Genomic DNA, 16632 nt, shown 5'->3' with positions numbered 1-16632 from the left:
AGTGATTGTATAGTGGAGAGATGAGACTTCAAGACATGCACAGCAGTACCGCTAATAGAGACTATGTCATTCATGCAACCCCTTTTGTGTCCTGATGTGTTGGCGTGGAGGAGGTGTAGCTAGTTTTCAACCCGACAAATCCACAATCTCACTTCGTTACAGAAAAGTTAAACACAGCAAAATGTTTCCGGTGTCACACGCCTTTTCTTTTTACAGAAAATACTTCTGAACAAATATATTAATACATTACAGGGAGACAGACAGGCTGAAGGCAGATGGACAGTGGTGCTCGGGGCTCCTCGGAGAAGAGAAACTATGGCAGCACATCAGCTGAAACACCAGATTATGTTCAGTATTTACTGGATCGTCTTTGGCTGGTGAAGTTGTCACATCTAAAATAAACTCTGACAGGATGTTTGGTGTCTTTTCCTGCAGAGACAAATGGACTTGAATGAAAGCTGAGGTCTGTACATGAATCATCCTAGTGTGGGAAAGCAAATGAACATGGACTTTAAAACATGGAACCAAATTAAACGAATGAATTCTGATGGATTAAAAGACCAAACAACAGTGATTGGATATAAAAGAATACTCTGCTTTGTATTTTTATGCAGAGATAATGAAAAGTTTCTCAGTTACGTGCAGTTAAGTCAGGATTTGTGTCTCTGACAGAGACAGTTAAACACTTTCAACCGATCTTATCTATTATTTTTAAGAAATGGCTTCATGGAAAACTGATTATGAACCTGAACCTTTAGTGAACGTGATCAGATAAGAACTCTCTAATAACAGACATTTGACAAACATGAAGCTCACCTTCAGTAACCCTGCCTGAGCTGCACACCTTCCTATGAATGTGGTGTAAATTTAGCAGCTCTGATTGTCCTCAGAAACACATAAACCAAGGCTAAACATATGAAATTATACTCTTGTCTGAGCCCTTCATAGTCTAAAGTCTAAGTCTTCTGATTGTATATACCAGGCAGTGTGTGTGTGTGTGTGTAGCAGCCATTTTGATGGATAAATGATGAGTGAGACGTGGTCTCACACTGAAAAAATATCAATGAGTATGAATGAATGACGGCGGCTTGTTTACAGTTTAAATAACTATTATTTTATACTAAACTACTTGTTATTTTACAGATCAAATACACTTTTAGAAATAAATCTTGTTCACAATTCATGATGTTTAATGAGACGCCATGTTTAGTGAAGACAAGTGATGAAAAAACAAACTACAAACAAACAATTCTGGGTTGTTGAGCAACAGAAACTCCAAATAAAAGCTTCATTCTACCTAACGTGACATAATGAATCTTAGCTTGTCTGGATGTGACGTCCCTCTGCTGGATCCCCGACACCACTGACCATCAGGCCTCAGCTCTGCAACAGGCCAGCGTCCCTAGTGCAAAGAAGAAGTTGCATAAAGTCTCATTGCTACCATGGACAACATCATCATCATCATCATCATCATCATCATCATCATCAGTCCCTGAATACACCCTTCTACAGCCCTCATAAACTCCATATTACTGCATACTACTGAGTGTTTTTGGTGTACAAGATGCAACAAGTCTGAAAACTGAGGTGTCTTTACGTCAGAATGGAATCAGGAAAAAAAAAAAAAAAAATCTGCATCAGTGTTTCCGCCCGCTTCAGTCCAGAGTTTCACAGCAGGAAACACTGATCCACGTGGAAACATTTCCAACGACAAAGCTCTACATTCATTTCCAGAAAAGAAAACACCGACTATAAAAACAGTAATGACAAACCAACAGGTATTTTATTCATCATTCATCTGACAGACTGAGGCTGAAGTGAACAGAACAGACACAGCGACAGACAGGGCACCTACAAATGTGTGTCTGTCCTGGTGTGTTTTAAATGATTAAAAGTTCTAGCTCGTACCCTGCATGTTCTGTCCTCTGTGCATCAACAGTCTGTGTAGCTGTTTGATTCATTATCTGTTCTGTGTCACGTTTTACATTTGAACTTTTGCTCATTCAGCGTTCTCTCTCTGTTTGTTGTGTCCAACATGCATTAAAATGTTTGCATTGATCTGGCATTCACTCCTAATTCAGATGCATAAAAAGTGTACAAAAAAAGACGAAGGTCTCAGGACAAAGTTCTTTTTTTATATGATGAACACAAATGTGTCCTGAAGTAAAACCCTAAAAAACCTGTAGATGTCGTACTACTGTCATTATGACCAGCTTAAAAAGAGCAACATTAGCCTGGCAGATACACTGAAATATAAAACAAGTCCAACTGAAGTCATACAAACTTAATATTATGTCCTCTCATTTGAAGTAATAAAGAAAAACCTGTACTGATGTCACATGTCTGAGCTGGCAGGTTCTGAACTAACACATGGAGAAGATAAGTAGATATGCATTTGCTAAACCAACCACTTTATTTTCATCTTTCATGTCTTATTATAGTATAAATAATAAGCACAAATGTTGCCTTTGTGTTGCTCTGTTTTTCTTGACGCCCCTTGTGGCCATTGGTGGAAAGACAGCCACTAAACCTGTGATTGAACAGCAAGGGCTGCATGGTGTGGGCCCCCTTCTCCATTAAAAAACACATTATTTTAGGCCCACAACCGTCCAATCAAAACCACTTTAGGCCCTTTATATAAAGAATTTGGATGTCTCTGACTAATCAATAAGTGATTGGTTGACCTGCATCGCTGAAAACATCCTGTCAACACTGTGTTATTTTTTATGGATGTTTGGCAGCATGGTCATGTCAAACTGAACTCTCAGACCAACATCCAATCAGGATTAACTTGGTTAGTTTAGCAAACACGTCTGATTAACCCCCTACACCTGCCTGGACTGTCTCATCCGCAGTAGATTAAACTACCAAGGACAGCAAAGAAAAGTTAACATTTGTTTTTCTTCCAAATCTGAACACATGATCTGATTTACAGAGAAAAAACAAGCGGAGCAGTGTGTTCATACAGTAACAGTGATATTCATTCATACTTAAAAAGTAAAGGATCTTTAAACGCCTTCTGACCAGGACTTTAGCATTTACCAGCGATAAGAGTTTCTTCTTTTTTATGGCTTTGTGGTGAGTTTGGAGGAAACAGAAACAGATGTGTCGATGTGCACTCATCTTTAAACCGGTGATTTCTCTCCAAGCAGAACATGCATCTCAGAACTGACGGACAGTTTCACCCACAGGTTAAATATTTGGCTCTCATTGGTGTCAGTTTAACCCTTAACACTCTGCATATGAAACCTGATGAGGTCTATGAGTGTGTGTGTGTGTGTGTGTGAATAGGTCTATCTTTGTGAGGACCTTTTGTGAGGACCTGTTCAGACCCGTTTTAATGCAAATACATTTAGTTCTTACAGTGAGGAGCTGGGGATGCAGTACACACAGTAAGGTGAGCGGTCCTCACAAAGACAGAAGAACAAACAGGTGTGTGTTGTGGAATTGGACGAACTGTATCTGGAAGACTGAGGTGTCAATCTGAGGGGACAAACACGTGTGAAGCACACTGTAAGCACACACCAACATAAATAACCTGAGAGCTATGGAGACCCTGGGAGCGGAGAGCAGCAGCGGCAGCACACACACACACACAAAGACACACACACATACACAAACAAGACCTTCGAATTCTGTATAAAAACGGATGCAACAGATTTAAATCAAAGAGAATATCTGACGAGCAGCTTGATGTTGTGAGAGAATAAAAGAGTAGCGGAGGCCCGTGTGCAGCCCCGAAGGCCTCATTCATTAAAAACATGCTGATTTTGTGCTTATGACCAAAGCTAACATGACATTTTATGAGAAGCTGATCATGGTGATAAAACAAGCAGGTCACAATCCATTTCATGACTTTGGTTAGAGATGTAAAATCTTAGCCAAAACTTAAGTTGCCGCTTTATTAGTTGATTCATTTTAATGAATGAGGCCCCCTGACGACCAGAAGCTCTGTCTCTTTGTCTGCAGCTGATCTTAGAACTGTCAGACTGTCCTCTAGTCCTGCAGAGGTCTTCAGACCTGCACTGATGTGGGCAGATATCAGCATTAGGAGGGAGTGGATGAATGCATTTATTTTCTCAGTCCGCTCTGGTCATCCTTCTACTCTTATGTCACAAAGCTGAAGATCAGGGCTGCTACAGCCAAACTTTGTAAAATAAACAAAAATCTACATTTGTCTGTGAAACATTTTGACATAATTTCATTCTCTTTCGATTTCCGAGGAGTAATAGGACTCAGTGTAGGATGTCTCGACTTACAGACAGACAGATAGATACAGTAGATAGGACAGACAGACGAGAGATACATACAGATACAGCTCATCTCATAGAAAAAACAAACATGGGACAGTATGAGCTACGTTTGATCGCACTACCAGTAACAGCCTTCGTATTGACACGATGCGTGACCCGTCTCTCTCGTTTGGGGTGCAGCAGCACAAAACTCCACCCTCTAACAGTTCTCTAACACAGCCACCAGGGGGCGTCGCTGACTCTGTGTGTGCTCACAGAGACACAGAAGACAGAGAGAGAGAGAGAGAGAGAGAGAGACAGAGAGAGAGAGACAGATGTCTCTTGCTCCAAATCATATCCGTCCTGTCCATCCTATGAGTGAGCCGGGGTCAATCCTTCACTTTCCATCCAAACACGACTGCTTTATTGACAGTGTTGGAGGCGGCGAGAAGGAGGCGGGGGGCGTTCACTACCAGTCTGCAGCCCCACCTCCCATCCGGAGTTCATTATGCTTTAATCCTGATCGATTAGTCGCCCAGCTCACTTTTTCTTACTGGACTTTTCAGAGCGCTTTGCGTCCGACTTTCCGCCTCGATCGGATCTCTCCGACCGCTCGCCTCGCTCCTTCTCCTTCTCCTTTTCTCTCTCCTTCTCTTTCTCCCTCTCTTTTTCTGCCCGCTCGATCCGCTCCGTTCGGTCCGACCGCTCGCCGCCTCGCTCTGACCTGTTGTCTGCCTTGCTGCCGTCGCGGCGCGTTCCCTCGTCAGTGGATGAGGTAGTTGGTTGGGGCTGACCCCATTTGGCAATTTCCTCGTGCTCCGTAATACTGTTGGTAATGTTGGTCACCCAGGCTTTGAGGTCCTCCTGTGAGGGGACAGATGTCTGTTAGATTTAGGACTGTTGAAGTTACATCCTACAACATGTAATGAGTCAAATAAAACCTTCACTGCTGCCTTGATGGTTTGGAGATGTGATTAAAGACTCACCTCATCTTTCGCATGAAACAAAAACTCGCTGCCGTCCTTTGTTCTGCAAGAGAGATTAAAAACATATTACAATTTGTGTACTTGTTGTCCACTGCTGATGCTGCTCTATGAGCTTTAACCCAGTTCTGCACGAGTTTGGAAACAGCTTCTTACTTCAGCGTGAAGACGTTCTTCTTCTTCTTGTAGCCGTTGGTGACATCGCAGTGGCAGTGGGAGAGGTTGAGCAGTGGCTCGTTGTTGTAGGGCGTGGTGGTGTTCTTAGCGTCCTTGTAGAAACCCATCTCCCCTTTGTTCAGCACGCAGTACAGGTTGACCCATGACCTGCTGTGGTGTGGGAAGGTGGGTGGGAAAGGAAGAGGAGGTGGAGGAGGAGAAGAAGGTGGAAGGGAGGAGCAGGGGGAAGTGGTGGTTGGGGTGGGGTGGGGGGAAGATGAGAGGAGTCAGGACGAGCTGCAGAATCACTGTCGCTAAGCTAACCTCACTCACCTGACCAGAGCAGACAGGTAGGTAGGCAGGATGCACCAGCCCCAACAAGGGAGGAGGAAACACACTGCCAAACAAACACAGACCAAACGGACGGACGGACAGACGGAGGAGGTGGGGGATGGAGGGGAGGGGAGGGGAGGGAGGCCACGTTCAGTTTGTGAGTGAGGCTCATACATGACTTACCTTGGAGGAGACAAGAGGAGCAGCCAGCAGCAGCAGGAGAGAAAAAGAGGAAAGAGAAAGAGGAGTTTGGTGAAATGGCACTTTGAAAACAACACACATTAAAGCCCGCCATGCTTCTTCTCCCCTGTGTGAGTGTGTTTACATGCACACTACATTCCAGTCTGATAGCTTACTTTGAAATATGCAGTACTGTGCAAAACTTTCAGGAATTCTTCATGTTTAAACTCTGTTTGTTGTAAAGAATTATGCATAGTGCATATGCACAGTACTGTAGATGTTAGTCAGAGGAAGCCATCTGTGTGCAGCTTAATATCCTGATTTAATAATCCTCTAACAAAGACAACACAACTTATACTGCAAAAAAACAATGGTGCACGTGTTAATGCTAGGGCAGCTGTCTATAAAGAACAGTTCTTGTTTGATATGGGATGAAAAAAGCAGCTGTAATCCAGATGTTTCTCTTTTCCTTTTTTTAAAATATTAGGAGTCAACAGTCTTCACATGCACCACTGTTATCCTGAGAAATACAGAATATTAATGTGCACATCCACTTACTCAGTGCCTCGTCAGGTAGAGATGTCACAGAGACAGGTTGAATCTCAATCCTCTCTCTCTCAGTATCAAGAGCATACAACGAGGAGCAGTTTGGAGATTCACACTTGTCTGGATCTAAGCCATTCAGGATTATGCTTTACCTTGCCATGTACATAACAGGGCATGTACATACGACACACTCATCCATTGCCGTGAGTGGGACTCATCCAAAGCTGGAAGGGGGGATGAGCTTTTTAGCTGTGCGTGATCAGCCCAGCCACTAGAGGGCAGTGCAAAGAGAGAAAGAGACTGTGTAGATGGTGTCTCTCTGGCTGGAGAAAGCAGGGTGGTCATCTGTGGAGGTCAGAGATAGTGTGTGTGTGTGTGTGTGTGGTTAGGTGACCAGCAGCTCTATCAACCGTCTCTCCCACAGCATTCATCAGCCAGTCAGCGAGCCGAACTCTCCTGTTTCATTCTGTGGGGCTGGTGTTAGATCAGGAGGCATCAGAAGCATCATGCACGGAGTTTTCACATGCAGTGTGATTTCTGCAGGTGTGCTAAGTCATTCAAGATACTGAGAAGTCGATGTGAGGTGCCACTGTTTAGATTTATTACTCCTCCTTATTAAGTGACAATATGGAGAAAAACACTGAACTTCTAACTTCAAAAAGTCGACTATGTAGAGACGTTTTATGATAAATTATGAACAAATCATGAATTGTACCACCAAGCGCACAGCATCACAACAAATTGTGCCATACTGCTGATTTATGGCCAAACTATTCTGGTAGGTATCAATATAATATTTCCACATTCCATTTCTGTCAATGTTTGGTACCTGATAGAAATGGGAAACTCAGCTGTTATTTACATTTTTATGTAAACAAAGTAAATAAAAATCCAAATCTTCTTGCATCCCTGAGAAATACTGCCTGTCTACATGCACAGTGTGAGGCACCATGTGATGACTGACTTGGTGTCTGTGATGTATCTGCTCAACATATATGTGTTAGCTTAGCATGCTAAAGTCAAGCCCATGTCAACATTGTAGATTCAATAAGTGGGGGTGGCAGGGATGACATGAGAGCAGTTGTGAACCTCGACGATTTTGTGAGTACCGTGCTATTTAAGCCTGAACAAACTGCCATTAACTAATCAGAATTCCTAAAGTCTGATACTTGACACCAGTGTCCATCTGTATGATTCCTATAATCCGCTCCAGTGTGTTAGGATTTTCATAATGGCCCTGAACACCCACCTATTGGTGCTCTTCTTGAGGCTCTCGATGTCTAGCTTGCGGAAAAGGAAGCCCTCATGGTGTGCTGTGTGTGTTGGTGGCTGGGGGACTGCAGGGCTGCTTTGGGCTGGAGCAGACCTAGACCTCCGTGTCGTCTCTCCTGGCTCTTTGGGTCGTGGCCGACGTCGTGGTTTGGGTCTGTCCCGAGCTCGAGGCCGGTCGGGACGGGAAGACTTCTCTGGTATCCCGTTAGGCAGGCGGGGAACCTCACCACGGGCCTGAGATACACATACAATATAAGTTACTGAAATGAAAGAAGCATACAAGAGTATTTGCAAACATTGAGTCTCCAGACCTGTGCTGCTTCTCTTTCTTGCAGCTGCTCTACAATCTCTGCCAGCGTGGATCTCTTTTCTCTGTAGAAAGAAAATTCACAGAAAAGTTACCCTACTGTCCATCCTAAAAGACGCCTTATTATGATCAACGTCTCACCCTCCTCCTGAGCGTCTGTCTGAGTGCTCCTTGCCAGTGTCATGCTCACTGGATTCCTGTCTCTCTAGGCGGTGTCTGTCCCTCTCTCTCCGTCGGCCTTCATGGCTCCCATGGCCTCCTTGGCCCTCCTGTTCGCTAGACGTTTGCCTCTCCAGCGTCCGTTTGTCGCGCCTCTCGGCATGTTCCCTCCACACCTCCTGAGGCAGCTCATCCCTTCGTGCCTGGATCAGCTGCTCACTGGACAGCTGCCGTTCTATCCTGTGGTCCCGGTGGTAGGTGTGTGTCTGAACCTGTGGCTCGGCATGGCCCAGTGGGTCAGTCCTGGACCCCCGAGGCCCTCTGGTGGGCTCACTGTGCAGACGCTCCCGGCTCGGCTCCTGGAGCACCACCTCAGCCATCACAGCTACCTCTGCTCTCTCTGTCCCGATCTCTCCCATCATCATCTCTCTCTCCCTCCCCCTGTCCCTCGCCTTCTCCAGCCGGCTGGCCACAAGCAGAGGCGTCACAGCATCATCCAAGTGTTTAATTTTGGGTTGTCGTAGATACGGGGACGATTTCACCTCCAGTTCCTTCGCTGCCTGTGGTGGCTGAAGGTGACTCATCACTTTCACTGCTTGGTCTCTTGCTGCGCTGACGCTTTCTCGCACCTGGTTGGCCGAGACAAGCATGGCCGCTGTGGCAACAGATGCAATGGAGGAAGGAGCGGGCTGGCCTAATCCTGCAGCCACACCCACTACGCCACCATGCCGGACATCTAGCGTATGGCGGTAACTGGAGCCGTTCATCACAGGAGAGTATTTGGCGACTGTGGACCCCAGTCGCTGAGCAACGGTTGACGGAGAGGGTGTAGGGGTGACAGGTGAGGGAGAAGGAGGAGAGCTGGCCTCATTCTGTTCATAGATAGTCTGTCTCATGACGGGGGAGAGTGGGAGGCGGGGAAGGGTGGATGGGCTTGGTAAAGCATCTTGGGGATCCAGGAAGACCTTACGACCCAGGAGGGGGGTCGGGGGTAGTTTGCTTTGCTCTGCTCTTAACTTTTCCACCTTTATTTACAAAACACACACACACACAGATACAACCAGCTTAAAAATCAAACGATGAGACAGGTCAAGTGTGTATTCACAGAGTACTTTTGATGATATTACCGTGGTGAGCCGACGCAGCGAGCTGAACCGCTCTTCCCAGGTGGCGGCAGCTTTACGGAAGGCTTCATGACGACGAATGAGCTGCTCCACCTCATCGACACTCCCGCCCAGCTCACTGCTGCTAATGAAAGGCTCCTGAGCAGTCAGCCACGCCTCTGCCACCATCGCCTCCTGGGCAAACTGGTGAACTTCCAACACTGAGGGGCAAAAGATAAAAGAAGAAAATGTCCCTTCAATGGTTACACCTTGGTAACCTCTGGTTACACCAGAATGCAGGTCTGAGTATGGACTCACGTTGCTGCAGGACCTCCCAGTGCTTGTCCCATTTCTCTAACAGTTCATGCTGCTTAGCGATCACCTTGTCCAGCTTCTCCTTGATCTGAGAATCCCAACATTACAGGTCTGATTAGTTCTCTTATCGACTTTGTGGTGCATGAATGAAAGACTAGGCACAAATTTGGTATTTTATAGAAAACCCTCCTAAAAACCAACTACATGAGGGGTTTTGTTGAGGGGTTGTGATTTACTAATCACCTCTTCGGCTGCAGGATTCCTGGCAGCAAGCAGCGTTTTCCCCATCTCAATACACTCCAGGGTGCTTCGGCTTCGAGCTTCCACTTCGCTCTTCAGACTCTGGTGGTAGTTCATCAGCACCTCCACTGAGGACACATCCCTGCAGGAGTTAAAGAGGACACAGAAACTTAACTCACCATAGAGATATATCTTAAAATCTCAATTCATTTTACACAGAGACACTCTTTGACCAAGCTTTATCCTAGTCCCGTGCTGTATAGATACCTAGGCTTCTCTCCTGTCCCAATCTGACAGATTATTGAGTCCATCCACATGATCTGATCTCGGACCATACCAAAGAACCTCAGCTTGTCTGTCTCAGTGGTTATCTGCAGCCGACACTCCTCGCAGGATGTCAGCAGCTCCTTCCAGCACTGCATCACTTCATGCTCACGACACGCGATTGCTTCAGCCTTCTCTCCGGCGTACACCGTCCTCAGCTGTGCTGCGCTCTCCTGCAGCTGACGCACCTGACAAGAGTTGGAGAGCAGAGTTTAGGGGAGAAAAAGCTAAACTGAACAAATAAGAAAAAACAAAAAATTAAAAAGGTTTGTTTTTCTCTGAATGACGCACAAAACACAGCTGTCCTCACAGCTGTTGTTGGGGCCAAACAGCACAGGCCCTATCACCAAAAACTGCAGAACAGCTGTGGTTTTGCATTGTTCTTCAGGAAAATGTAGCAATGTTTCTGTTCTCCAGGTGCATGACAGACACTGAGTGAAGCAAAATTAAATGCAGAGCAAGAAAGTAGCTTTGTGATGAAAATCACAGACTCCAAAATTGCACTCTCACTCTGCACCAAATTAACGCTAATTTAATTACATTTCTGAACTTCGACACAGAAGGACAGAACATCAGCGCGCCAGAAAATTAGTCCAAATGATTTGGGCATTTTAGAGGCCATCATTTCACTGCACAAGTAAACCAGTAATTGTTTGCTTAAATAATCAATTTCATATCCGTATGAATGATGAAGCATGGTGCACATTAGAGAGGATGAATGCTACACTACTCATGACTGGAGCAGGGAGTTTTGCTTCCTTGTTTATGTGTGTTTCACTGTACCTGTGTGACGAGCAGCTGTATGTCCTGCTCAAAGCTGTGCAGGAGTCTCTGCAGGGTGCTGGTGTTGGCAGTGCTGCCCTGCCGAGCCCGCACTTCAGGCAGCCTCCTGTGTTTGTCCTCAATCTGGGCTAAAACCTGAAAATAAAGGTATAATGCAGTACAGAAGTGTCTTGTATATTTCCTTTTTTCACATTTAGTTTATGTAAAATAAATGTGAAATGATTAATAGTGTTGTCACCCGACTTCATCTTTGCCCCTCAGACATCTTACCTCTCTGCAGTCAGAGAAGAACTTGTGCAGCTGGTGTGAGGCCGCGAGCATCTGAGCGCGGGTCTCCATGAGCTCCAGTAGGTCAGCCCAGGCCTCGTTCACCCCGTCCTTCCATTCGGCGATGGTGGCTGCTTCAGAGTGACCGTAGTCGATGAGCTCATCGACCATCTGATTGACAGCCATGACTCTTTCCTGACCCACGCTGCCGGTTTCTGATGCAAACTCTGTGAACTTTTCCTGCAGAACCTGGAATTAATTAATTGTGTTGAATATCAATTACTCTCGTATGCTTTGAGATCTGCTGTACATGAAACTAGTGGTGAATTTCATTTTAATGTCCTATTATGAGCCAATACATGAAAATTAAATCTCTCTTAAATCTATTATTTATTTACCATCTGTCAACACACTTACAGTGACATGCTCAAAGTCTTGACCCAGTTCAGGCGAACTGGCGACCACCTCTCTTTGAGCGATCCACTGCTCCAGCTCGTCCACCTCCCTGTTGAGCTGGTAGAGCCAGTACTGCTGCTCAAGACGGCTCTTTCTTTCCTCCACCAGGTCCTTCAGGGACACGTACAGACGGTCTATCTGTGACTGACGCTTGCTGATCTGTTCACTGTGGAAGAGAGGAGTCAGATTAAGTACAAATAACAAGGTGGACTGACGCAGGTATGTAGATTAGAAAAGGGCTAAAAAGGGCTTTTAAAATCAAAGTCTCTTATGGTCACAATGCAGAAAATTAAATAAATGTTTCCTCTTTAGCTGATGAGGCAGTCAGATTGTGTGCTCACCAGTCTGGATGCCCCATCTCTAGCAGCTGTCGACACTGCTGTGACAGCAGGCCGATGGTCTCAGCATAGTCTTCGATGGTCTGCTCAAGGATCAAGTGTTTCTTCAGCAGCTGCAGTGTGCTTGGCTCATCCTGTTGAGTGGAGGAAACAACACACACTTTAAAAGTAGTATATATAGTCACAAAAACTCTTAGTCTGTGTGGAAAAGTAATGCACAGTAATTAGTTATGTCACTTATGTAACGAGTTATGATCCAAAACATGAGATCAGACAGATAAATTCACAAATAAATTCACCTTCCCCTTCTCCTCATTCATCATGTGCAGCTCCTGCTCACTCAGCCAGGCCTCAACCTCGGCCGTGTCGAAGTAGTACTGCTGGGCCTGGTACATGGCGTCCAGGACCAGCTGCCTCCTCTCCGTCTCAGCCCAGAGCAGAGCCCACAGCTGTGCCAGCTGGTCGTGGCCGGCCCTGGCGTAGTCGGCCTCTGGACTGCGTATTGAGGCAATGATCGCTGCCCTTTCCAGGACATCTTCGATTCTGCTCCTGTGGCCCTGCAGCTCCCTCTGAAGTGTCTGCAAGGGAGGAGAAAAACATAAATGAGCAGATTACGGTTTGCATGTTAAGAGAAGCTGAATGTGAGCTTGCATGTTCATTCCGTGTTTTGCATTAGTTTAGCTGTTTTGTATTAACTTTAGGCTGCTTTTTTGATTTTCTCACCTGATTCTTCTTCATGAGCTGCTGGACAGCCTGCAGAGTAGATCCGTGATCCTGACACATGGCCAATGGGAGGCGTTCCTGGACCCACAACTACGACCACAAAAACACGATACCCAGAAGAAAGTTATATACCTGTACATACATTTCCTACTCCTGTCTGATGACTTCCTGTGTTTGAGCGCCTCTGTTGTCACAACTCACAATTTCATCCTCAAGGTCTCGTCTGACTTGATGAACCTCCTTCGACGCCAGCAGGATCCGTCGCCTCTCCTTCAGTGGCTCGATCAAGCGCACCATCCTGGCTTCGACAGCAGACTGACGCTCGCCTACTGCCTCTTTGACCTGTGTCTGCTGGGGGATGGTGGATGCCTGCACCTGGAGATGCCCCACCTCTTTATACCACTCCTCCATCTGGGTCTCCATGGTCTGAGGAGGAAAGGGAGGAGGAGAAAGAAGAGACAGAGTGGAAATGATCAGACAGAAGAACAGGATTGAGGCAGGTGAGAGGAGGCAAGAGTAAAGTGGGTGGAGGAATCGATGGCTGATAAGACAGGAAGTGTAGTGAAGGTTACTGTACCCTTGCCAGGATGGATGCTGGGTACTGGAGTGTGGTTTGGAGTGAGGATGATGTGGTAAAGCAGTGCTAATGGTGGCATGTAAGCGACATGCTGTGGGAGAGGAAAGTGAGAGATGTCTGATGAAATGATGAAGTCATGAGTGGATGAATCTGTGTGTCAGCAGAGACGCGCCGTCACTGATGGAGAGTTTGATCCCAACATCAGTAGAAATGTTTTCATTTATGAAATGTACTTCATAGTATTAACTTATTAAAAAATGAAATGAAAGGTATCTTGGCACACTTGCTCATTTTTTTTGCATGATTAAAAATATCTAGAGTGACCTGATTTTGTCCACTGAAGAAATGTGCAAAATGCAGCTCAGAGGCCCCGTTGTGCACCCTTGTACTCATTTCTTGCCCGTCAATGAGCATGACATCTCCGAAAGATGCTGAAGGATTATCCTACTCAATAACTTTCTATCAATAGCATTTATGATTTGATCTTGGGATGAAACTCAAATGAAAGCTCGCCATGTTGGCAGGAATGCTGAAGGCTCAACACAAATAAAAAAATAAAGCAGAAAGCTTTGCAGGCACACAGTGAGAAGATGACGCTGTCATTTCCAGACATGAGGTTTTGTTTGAATATTAATGAAATGAGGACATCACTGTGAGGTGCTAATAAAATAAACAGTGAATCATTCAGACACCATTCAACATGCAAAGGAGAGCAGGGCCTCAAAGGGTTTTTTTGGCATATAGGTCAAAGCTAAATAAAATGGGAACACAAAATGTTTCAGTAAATGACAGAATAAATATCAGAATAAATTAAAAATATATTTTAAAATAAAGTCAAATAAAAAATGAGACACATCAAATATTAGTGGCCAATAGCTACTGTGTCTACCTGTAGTTTTTTGAGCTGCTTGTTGACAGTGGTAAGGTCCTGTCCCTGGTCCACATAGACCAGTTGACCCTCCAGCTGGCCCAGCCTCTGGTCAAGGCTTTCATAGCTCTGCACCAGCAGGTCGGCCTTGTTGGCTTCAAAAAGCGCGCGGGCTTTGGCTTGAGTGGTGCTCTCCAGATCCTGCCAGCACTCCCTGATCTCCTCCAGCTTCCTCCGGACCACCGGGCTGAGCTCCGGCTTCTCCTGGATCAGCTGCTGGCCCTCCTGGATGGCCAGGAGGAAGACACAGAGGGGGATTATAAAAAGACAACATTATTGTTAAGACGTATACATTTATGAATATATATTTACATTAGTTGACTGGTTTCAGATTCTCAAATGTGAATATTTTCCTGTTTTCTTATTGTTGAATGATTTAAATGTGAGGTAGGGCTGTTTCTGAGAAGCTAGTGTGTTTCACATACTGAGACATTTATCATTCCAGACGTTTTATAGACTATACAATGACTTGAGAAAATAATCTTTCATAATCAATAATAAAACTCTATAATAAATGCAGTCCTAATGGAATGTAAACATAACCATGACCAGATAAGGTCAAAGCATAAAAAAAGATTTCTGGTTTGTCACATCTGCACATTTTCACATAAATGTTGGAGTAATAATAAGCAACGACTGTGTGTGGGCCAGCATGTGTGTGTGTGAAGAGATTAAACCTCCTCGTATCAAAATGGCTCATAAACTACCTCACACTCCCCTCCCCCCTCATCTCACTCTCTCTCTCTGTGTTCTCCTTTTCATATTTCTGCCCCCTTTCGTACCTCATCCCATTCCGAACCCCCCACTGGATGCACACACACACACACACACACCCCTTATTCACCTGCTACCTTCTTTATTTCCCATTTTGCCACCCCCCAGAGTGAAATTCGTCTTCCCCCATCCAATTGATATTCAGCCTGTCTGGTTTGTGTGTTAGTAACAGAAAAAAAAAACGAGAGCAAATAAAGAAAAATGAATCAACGCAGAAAAATATTTAAAAAAACAAAACAAAGAGGACAAAAAGTGACTCTATTTGATTAAATCTAATCAGTTAAACTATTAAATTAGTGCATAAATACGGCAGTTAGGCTGTTCTGGCAGCTAACATATACAAAAAAATAAATTTTGTGTGACAAAAATTACAAGAGATTTTGAACAAATAAATTGCAGTCCTGTCTAAATGGTAAGTTGATAGTCTGGAATATTTTTCTGCCAAACTCAATTCTCTCTCAACATTTGGTACTTTGGGGGGATTTCAGGCTCTGCCAGGATGGTGAAGTAACTCTGAGCCGTGACTCATCATCCACAGAGGACGACATCCTGCCTGACTCACTCAGGTTATCATAAAACCTAAAAACATGCAGTGCAGCCTCTTGATGGGAAACTGTCCTGTACTGGTGTGATAAGGAGGTTTCCGGTCCAAACATCAGGACCAGCAGTGTGAAGTGTCGAGTGATGATACAAACTTTACACACAGACTATTCTGGTTTCCCACAAACAGAGTGGTTTTACAGTCCGGTATTTTTCATTGTTTGCACATTACGTCAGCTTCCATTCTAGTGTAGTGTTACTCCGGCTGCTGATACATGTGAGTGGGAGGGCCGCGTGGGCCTGAGCGGCTTCACCCACCAACTCAGAGCTGCTGCTCCACACACACATATACTCAGTTCAAACAGTGATCATCCACTGCTCATAGGAACAGCATCTGCAGAGATCCCACAGCGAACAGGAGAATCCATGTCCGCTGCCTTTACTCTTGGACACAGCTTTGTACCTGGACACATTTTAAAGAGAAAGCCTGTGCTGCAGACTGGAGGCACAGAGAGACACTGACATTTACTAAGTAGGGAAGGTCAGGTGAAAGATGCTATCAAGTAACATTATCGTAATTAAAGGATGGAAGCATTTTTGGCATGTTGCAGACTAAAAGTTAAAGTATCTGCTGCAGTGATCTGAACATATTTCCCTCTCCTGTAAGTAATCCAATTATCATATATTATGTGTACATTGTTTTTATTGATTCAAATCTGATACACAGTGAAAATAAGTTTGATTTGGAACAAACTACTCACCTATAAAAAAACTGATCTGGTTCCTTTTTATGTTGTCAAAACTAAAATATATCAAATTACTGTTAGCTAGCAGCCATATTAACACTGATGTGTTGTCTTTCAGATAAAGAGGGTTGGTTGTAAAAATTAAAGTCCTGCAGATGGCAGCACATTAAGATGTACATCCGTCCATACATCCATCTGTTCTCTTAACTGCTTTATCCTACACAAGGTCACAGGGGATCTGGAGCCGATCCCAGCTGTCAGTGGCTGAGAGGCAGGGTACTCCCTGGACAGAGTGCCAGTCTATCGCATGGAGCAGACAGAGACACAACCACAAATGGCAAATTTAGAGT

At 44.9% G+C, this 16632-nt stretch overlaps 1 protein-coding gene across 1 annotated transcript in view; it reads right to left on the bottom strand.

Annotated features, from left to right (window-relative positions):
• Window positions 1-1862: 1862 nt before the first annotated feature.
• The window catches only part of sptbn4b (spectrin, beta, non-erythrocytic 4b), a 48657-nt gene continuing 33887 nt past the window's right edge, over window positions 1863-16632 (bottom strand). Inside the window, exons 26-43 of the mRNA XM_028419378.1 lie at window positions 14184-14447; window positions 12919-13143; window positions 12718-12807; window positions 12294-12572; window positions 11998-12128; window positions 11618-11822; window positions 11204-11449; window positions 10934-11068; window positions 10094-10338; window positions 9830-9968; window positions 9590-9674; window positions 9296-9492; window positions 8151-9193; window positions 8014-8074; window positions 7680-7936; window positions 5372-5542; window positions 5219-5261; window positions 1863-5096 (exon numbers count right to left, since the gene is read on the bottom strand). Coding sequence (XP_028275179.1) covers window positions 4773-5096; window positions 5219-5261; window positions 5372-5542; window positions 7680-7936; window positions 8014-8074; window positions 8151-9193; window positions 9296-9492; window positions 9590-9674; window positions 9830-9968; window positions 10094-10338; window positions 10934-11068; window positions 11204-11449; window positions 11618-11822; window positions 11998-12128; window positions 12294-12572; window positions 12718-12807; window positions 12919-13143; window positions 14184-14447 — 4140 coding nt within the window. The 3' untranslated portion in view covers window positions 1863-4772. The remainder of the gene's footprint in view (window positions 5097-5218; window positions 5262-5371; window positions 5543-7679; window positions 7937-8013; window positions 8075-8150; window positions 9194-9295; window positions 9493-9589; window positions 9675-9829; window positions 9969-10093; window positions 10339-10933; window positions 11069-11203; window positions 11450-11617; window positions 11823-11997; window positions 12129-12293; window positions 12573-12717; window positions 12808-12918; window positions 13144-14183; window positions 14448-16632) is intronic.

This window comes from Parambassis ranga, chromosome 13 (assembly GCF_900634625.1).
Source record: "Parambassis ranga chromosome 13, fParRan2.1, whole genome shotgun sequence".
Taxonomy (NCBI): domain Eukaryota; kingdom Metazoa; phylum Chordata; class Actinopteri; family Ambassidae; genus Parambassis; species Parambassis ranga.
The sequence above is the reverse complement of the archived record's forward strand: the minus strand, read 5'-3'. Positions and strand labels throughout refer to the sequence as shown.